Raw genomic sequence first — 7,500 nt, forward strand, 5'->3', positions numbered from 1 at the left:
ACTATGACTCCTCTCGGAACATCTTTTCTGAACTAAAATGCACTTTTAATACACTGTTTGTTTCACAGAAATACACTTTTTTGCGTCTCACGTAGAACAACTTGACCATTAGAGTAGTTAAGAGTGGTACTTTCTGAATAAAAAGTGTCGTTCTAGGCACTGTTTTTTTCCGATAATGTGTATGACACTTCTTAAAACACTTTCGATTTCGGCACTTTCTTGTACACGCAAATAAACACTCGTAAACATGACTGATTTCCAGCACAAGATTCGATTTTTTTTTCTCGTATTCACATAAAGGTCATTAACACGTAAGAAACTCCATAAAAGTCAACTTTATGTGCCTCGGCTCGGGTCAAGGTGCCGCCTACGCTCTATACACACACACACACACACACACACACACACACACACACACACACACACACACACACACACACACACACACACACCAAGAACACTCACACGCACGCACATCTGACCCCAACCTCCCCCCCCTCACCACCCCCACCAAGCCCTCCGAAGCCCCGCCCCCAAAACCTCCGAAGCCCCGCCCCCAAAACCTCCGAAGCCCCGCCTCCGGCAGGCGAGGCAGTAGGCGCGACGTCCCCCACCTGTTCCCGGCGCCCGACTTCGCGAAGGCCGATTCACCCGACAGGAGAAACGTTGTCGGGGTCGCGTGTCGGGCTCTGGCACCGACCGGCCGACAACATTATTCCATAACACTAATTTAAGCCACGTTTTGCCCCGCGCGAGAGGGAGCCAAGGCGGAGGAGGAGGGCCGTGCCAAGAAAAATGCTTCTGAAGGAAAGGTAACGGCAAAGCACATATCCCTCCCCCCCTTCCCCCCTCCCCCCTCTCCTTACTCTTCGAGGTCCTTACCCTCTCCTGCCCCCCCCCCTCCCTATCCCCTTTCTTCTCCCTTTTCTCTCCTCGTTACCCCCTTCCCCTACCTACCTCCTGTTTCCCTTCACTGTCTACCCATCTGCTTCTCTCTCCCTCCTCTACCTATCCACCCTTCTCCCCTCCCTCTATATTCCTGTTATTCCACATACCCTTCCCTCCCCTTTCCCTAAACTCCTTCCCTCCCCCATACCCTCTCCGCACTCCTCCCCTCTCCCCACATCCTCCCCCTCCCCACCATACCCTCTCTCCCTTTCCACTCCCCCCTCCCCCCATAGCCCTATCCCCACTCCTCCCCTCTCCCCTCCCCCCATACCCCTCACCCCACACTCCTCCCCCTCCCCCCATACCCTCTCCCCGCTCCTCCTCTTTCCCACTTGCCCTCTCCCTTTCCACTCCACTTTCCCTCCCCTCCCCCCCTACATCCCCCTCACCGACAAGCCAAACTACCTGGCTGCCGACGCCTTTGACCTCCTCCTCCTGCTCAGCAGCAACACTCGCGCTGACGACGAATCCCACTCCACACACACGCGCCCCCGCCTCAAAACCCCCGAGAAAGTGCGGGCCGAACCTCACCCTCCTGTCGGCCAACGCTCACTGCACTGGCCCACCGCTCTCGCCCGGGCCAGACCCTACCCACTACCCTCCTCCTCCTCCTCCTCCTCCTCCCCCTCCTCCTCCTCCTCCCCCCCCCCGATCCCCTCCACCCCTACGCCCTCACCTGCATCTTATACTTAAGGAGGAGGTAGAGGAGGTGGAGGGAAAGATGGTGGTTGGTGCTGGTGGAGGAGATGATGGAAGAGGAGGAGAAGGAGGAGGAGGAGGAGGAGGAGGAGGAGGAGGAGGGGGGGAAGAAGAAGAAGAGGAAGAGGGGGAGATAGCAGTAGGAGCAGGAGCAGGAGTAGGAGTAGGAGGAGGTATGATGGGGGAGGAGTGGGAATGAAAGGAGAGTAGGTGAGGGAGATGAAGGAAAAGAAGGAGATAGCAGAGGAAAATGAAAGAGGGGATAAAGAGAAGAGATGTAGAAAGATAGAGGGAGAAAGAAATGTATAAACGAAAGACAAACGAAGGAGAAGAAGGAGAAGAAGGATAATCGCAGGAGAAGGAGAAGTAACACCGAAAGATATGAGAAGGAGAAGGTAGGAGAAAGGAGAAACGGAGTGGGAGGAGAGGAGAAGTTACGAGAGAGGAGAGAAGGAGGGAGTAAGAGGAGAAGGGAGGAGGAAGATGGAAAAGGAGAAGAGGAGGAGAGGGTAAGAGGAGAAGAGAAGGAGAGGGGTAAGAGGCAGGAGAGGAGGTAGGAGGGAGAGGGAGGAGAGAGGAGAGGAGAGGAGAGGGAGGAGAGGAGAGGAGAGAGGAGAGGAGAGGAGAGGAGGAGGAGGAGAGGAGAGGAGAGGAGAGAGAGGAGAAGGTGGGAGTGAAGGGAGGAAAGAGGGAAGAAAGGAAGGATGAGAGAAGGAGAGGATGAGGAGTGGAGGGAGGAGAGAAGAGAGGAGAAGCTAGGAGGGACGAGAGGAGAGGAGGATAAGGTACGAGAGAGGAAAGAAGAAGAAGAAGGAGAAACTAGGAGAGAAGGAGGAGAAGATAAGAGAAGAAAGGAAAAGGAAGCTGGGGAGGGAAAGAGAAGGGAAAAGGAGGAGAGAGGAGAGCCAGAGGGAGGGGAAGGAGGAGAGAGAAAGGAGGAGAGGAGAGGAGAAGAGATAGAGGAGAGGAGGAAAATAGGAGAGGAGAGGAGAGGAGGAAAGGAGGATAGGAGAGGAGGAAGGGAGGATAGAAGAGGAGGAAAGGAGGGTAGGAGAGGAGAAGAGAGGAGGAAAGGAGGATAGGAGAGGAGAGAGGGAAAGGAGGAGGATAGGAGAGGAGAAGAGAGAGAAAGAAGGAGGATAGGGAGAGGGAGAAAGAGAGAGAGAAGGAAAGGAGGGATAGGAGAGGGAGAAAGAGAGGAGGAAAAAGGAGGATGGGAGAGAAGAGAGGAGGAAAGGAGGAGAGGGAGAGAAGGAGAGGGAGGAAAGGAGGACAAGAGAGGGAGAAGAGAGAGGAGGAAAGGAGGAAAGGAGGGATAGGAGAGGAGAAGAGAGGAGGAGGAAAGGAGGGAAAGGAAGATAGGAGAGGGAGAAGATAAGAGGAGAGGAGAGGAGAGGAAAGGAGGATAGGAGGAGAAGATAAGAGGAAAGGAGGAGAGGAAAGGAGGAGAGGAGAGGAGAAGATAAGAGGAGAAAAGAGGAGAGGAGAAGAAGATAAGAGGAAAGGAGGAGAGGAGAGGAGAAGAGGAGAGGAGGAAAGGAGGCAAGACGGCCAACATCTCCCAAGTAACACCTACAACCCGCATGGAGGCTTCTCAAGAACCCTGTGTTTATAGTTCTCATGATTGCTCACCTCTCTTTCTGTTTCGGGCGTCACTCTACTGTGCTCGAACACCCGCACCCCGGCGCAGCTCGCCTGTCTGTCCATCTATCTACTTATCTATCTATTTATCTCCCTCTATGTCTATCTATTTATCTCCCCATATGTCTATCTACTTATCTATCTATTTATCTCCCTCTATGTCCATCTATCTGTGTATCTCTCTATCTATTTATTTATCTCCCTATATGTCTATATATCTGTGTATCTCTATCTATCTATTTATCTCCCTATATGTCTATCTATCTGTCTATCTCTCTATCTATCTACTTATCTCCCTATATGTCTATCTATCTGTCTATCTCTCTATCTATTTATCTCTCTATGTGTCTATCTATCTATTTATCTCTCTATCTGTCTATCTATCTACTTATCTCCCTATATGTCTATTTATCTATCTGTATGTCAATATGTCTATCTATCTAATCATTTACTTATATGTTTATCTATCTATTTATATGTCTATCTGTCTATCCATCTACTTATCTATCCATCTGTCTTTCTACTTATCTCCCTATCTGTCTAACTATTTATCTATCTATCAGTCCATTTATATACTTATCTTCCTATCTATCTGTCCAATTGTTCATCTACATATTAATTTGTCTATCTATCTATTCATCTACCTGTCTATCTTTCTAAGTATCTATCTATCTATTTGCAGACATATATTGACCTGTCTCTTATCTATTTATCTACCGATCAATCTATCTACTTATCTACGTATCTGTCTATTTATCTATCCATCTATCTGTATGTCTATATATCTACTTATCTATCCAATCTACTCATCGACCTCTCTATCTTCCTACTAATCTGTACATCTATCTATTTATCTACTTATCTGTCCATCTATCCATTCGACCTGTGTACTTATCTGTCTACCTATCCATATGTACACCTAATTACTTATCTGTATATTTAAATATTTATCAACCTGTCTATCTGTCTACTCGTACATCTGTTTACCTATCTATCTATCTATCTATCTATCGTTTACCTACCTACATATCTATCTATCTATCTATCTATCTATATACCAGTCTATCCAGAGAGAGCGAGAAGGAGAGAACCTTACAACTTCTCACAACCTCATCTTTCGGCCCATAAAAAAAATCCCTCTCTGATATTTCAGTCCACAGTAGCCATCCACCTTATCTTTCCCAGGAAACCACAATCACTTACCAACCAGCCATCACAATAATCAATGTTCTCCTATTCAAACAATGCAGACGATTGGCCTGAATTTAGAACACACATATGACCTGAACGCGTGGTAAGAAAAACGTCTTAAATTTATTTACAAAAAAGAGTACAAAGAGAAAGAGGGAGAGAGATAAAGACAGATAGAGATGGATAGATTATGATATATATACACTCACAGATAGAGCGAATGAATGAGAGAGAAAGAGAATGAATGAGCGGGAAGGCGCGAGGCGGGCCGGCGCCTTCGGCCGCCTCGCCCGCCGGAGAAACGGTTCCCTCACCTTGATGAGTCGCGCCATGTTCTTGCCGCGCCAGTAGGGCGGCGGCAGACAGCGCTGGAGGGCGAGCGCGGGCTGGCCGCCCTTCTTGTGGGGGTCAAGGGCGCCGTAGCAGCCGCGGAACAGGTCGCCGGGCCCGCCCATGAAGCTCTCCGACGCGGGGATGGTGGCGGGCCGCCTGCCGGAGGAGGAGCTTCCGCTGCCGGAGAAGCTGGCCACGCCCATGCCACCCCCCGCGCCGCCCGTGTTGGTGGTCGCCGTCGAGTAGTCGTCCTCGTCGTCGTCGTGGTGCGGCGTGAAGGAGTGGCGCCGCTGGGACTCGACCGACACCACGGGCACCGACAGCTGCACGCCCTCCTGCGGGAGCAGAGGGAGGCCCAGTGAGGGGGAGAACGATGGCGAATGGGGGGGGGGGGGAGGTTAGGGTGGGAAACGGACGCGAGAAGGGCCGCGTGAAGGGAGGACGGAAGGGAGAAGAATGAGAGAAGGGAGAAAGGCAGGGAAAGAGGAAGGGAGAGGGAGAAGGAGAAAGGAAGGGGGAGAGAGGGAGAAGTGGGAAAGGAGATGGAAGGAAGGAAGAAAGGGAAGGAGAAGGAGAAAGGAAGGGAGAGAGAGGGGAAGTAGTAAAGGGAAGAGGAAGAGAAGGAGAGAGGGAGAGAAGAGAAGGAGAAAGAGAGAGAGAAGGGGAGGACAAAATGAGGGAGAGGAAGAAGGTGAGTAACAGGAAGATGATTGAAAATGGAGAGGGAAAGAGAGAAGTGGGAGGAGGGGGATAGGGTAAGAAGAAGGGTAAGAGTGAGGAGGAAGGGAAGAGGAGAGAGGAGAGGAAAATGATGAGGGGGGATGGGGGGGGGGAGGGACCTATCATTCTATCAGGTAAATAATCGGACAAGAAATTGAAGAAATCCACACATACATACTTACAAATATCTATATATATGAATATGTGTGTGTGTGTGTGTGTGTGTGTGTGTGTGTGTGTGTGTGTGTGTGTGTGTGTGTGTGTGTGTGTGTGTGTGTGTGTGTGTGTGTGTGTGTGTATGTGTGTGTGTGTGTAGAGTGTTTTACCGTTCATATATAATACGTAAACATTGAAGAAAAAAGAGAGAAACAATACAAAAATGAGAAGACGGAAAAAGAGAGAAAGAGAGAGCGAAGGAGATCGAGAGAGAAAGAAAGAGAACCGGAGAGAGCGAAAGAGAGAAAGAGCAAAAGGAAGAATGCGTGCCGGAGAGAGCAAAAGAAAGTGCGAAAGAGAGCAAGAACGAAAGCGAGAAAATGAGAGCCGGAGAGAGCGAAAAAGAGAGAGAAAGAGAGAAAGAAAGAAAGAACGAGAGAGAAAGAGAGAAAGAAAGAAAGAACAAGAGAAAGAAAGAGAGAAACGAAGAACGAGAACGACAGAGGTACCGATGTTTATCTTTCTTTTTTCTTATTTCCCCCCCACCCCCCCTTTTATTCACCGCATCAGCCTAATTGGTGGCCCTAATGCCAGGGTGAACAGGAATTTTCTCCGCGATCGTTTTGCAACTCGCTTCCAACAAGTTCAGATCATGAATCATTTTTTCGCTTGAGTGGAAGATTGCCATAGGGGAACCTGGCCCTCTGGGTGGCACTGGGGGGGAGGGGGAGGAAGTGGCACTGGGGGGAAGGGGAGGGGGTTGGGACTGTGGGGAAGGGGAGGGGTTGGCACTAGGGGAAAGGGGGAGAAAGTGGTACTGGGGGGGCGAGAGGAAGAGGTTGGCACTGGGGGGAGGAAGTGGCACTGGGGGAAGGGGAAGGGGTTGGGACTGTGGGAAGGGAGGGTGGCACTGGGGAAGGGAGGGGGTGGCACTGGGGGAAGGGGGAGGGGGTTGGGCACTGGGGGGAAGGGGGAGGGGTGGCACTGGGGGGAAGGGGAAGGGAGGGGGTGGCACTGGGGGAAGGGGAGGGAAGTGGTACTGGGAGGGAGGGGAGGAAGTGACACTGGGGGAAGGGGAGAGGGTGGCACTGGGGGGAAGGGGAAGGGGTTGGGACTGTGGGAAGGGGGGTGGCACTGGGGGGGAAGGGGGAAGGGGTTGGGACTGGGGAAAGGGAGGGGTGGCACTGGGGGGAAGGGGAAGGGGTTGGGACTGTGGGGAAGGGGGAGGGATGGCACTGGGGGAAAGGGGAAGGGGTTGGGGACTGTGGGAAGGGGAGGGGTGGCAGGGGGGGAAGGGGGAAAGGGGGTTTGGGACTGTGGGGGGAAAGGGGAGGAAGTGGTACTAGGGGGAGGGAAGGGTTGGCACTGGGGGGGAAAGGGAGGAAGTGGTACTGGGGGAAGGGGGAGGGTTGGCACTGGGGGGAAGGGAGGGGTTGGCACTGGGGGGAAGGGGAGAGGTTGGCACTAGGGGGAAGGGGAGGGGGTGGCACTGGGGGGAGGGGGGAGGGGTTGGCACTGAGAAAGGGGAGGAGTGACACTCTGGGGGTAAGGAAGGGATAGCACTAAGGGGTAGGGGAGGGGTCACTGGGGAAGGGGAAGGAAGGTGGCATACTAAGGGGCAAAGGAGGTGGTGGCACTGTGGGAAAAGGGGGAAGAAAGTCTTGCATAGGGGAAGGGAGAGAATAGCACTAAGGGAAGGAGAGGGTGGCACTGGAGGGGAGGGAAAGGGGTGGCATTGGGGAGACAGAAGGGAGAGAGGGTGGCACTGGGGAAGGAAGGGGAGAATTGGCACTAAGGGGTCAGGGAGGGAGT

At 52.0% G+C, this 7,500-nt stretch overlaps 1 protein-coding gene across 1 annotated transcript in view; it reads right to left on the reverse strand.

Annotated features, from left to right (window-relative positions):
* The window catches only part of LOC113816314 (1-phosphatidylinositol 4,5-bisphosphate phosphodiesterase epsilon-1-like), a gene marked incomplete in the record, with an annotated part of 183,850 nt that overhangs the window by 66,210 nt on the left and 110,140 nt on the right, over nucleotides 1-7,500 (reverse strand). Inside the window, 1 exon segment of the mRNA XM_070117039.1 lies at nucleotides 4,794-5,147. Coding sequence (XP_069973140.1) covers nucleotides 4,794-5,147 — 354 coding nt within the window.

This window comes from Penaeus vannamei, chromosome 39, assembly GCF_042767895.1.
Source record: "Penaeus vannamei isolate JL-2024 chromosome 39, ASM4276789v1, whole genome shotgun sequence".
NCBI classification, from domain to species: domain Eukaryota; kingdom Metazoa; phylum Arthropoda; class Malacostraca; order Decapoda; family Penaeidae; genus Penaeus; species Penaeus vannamei.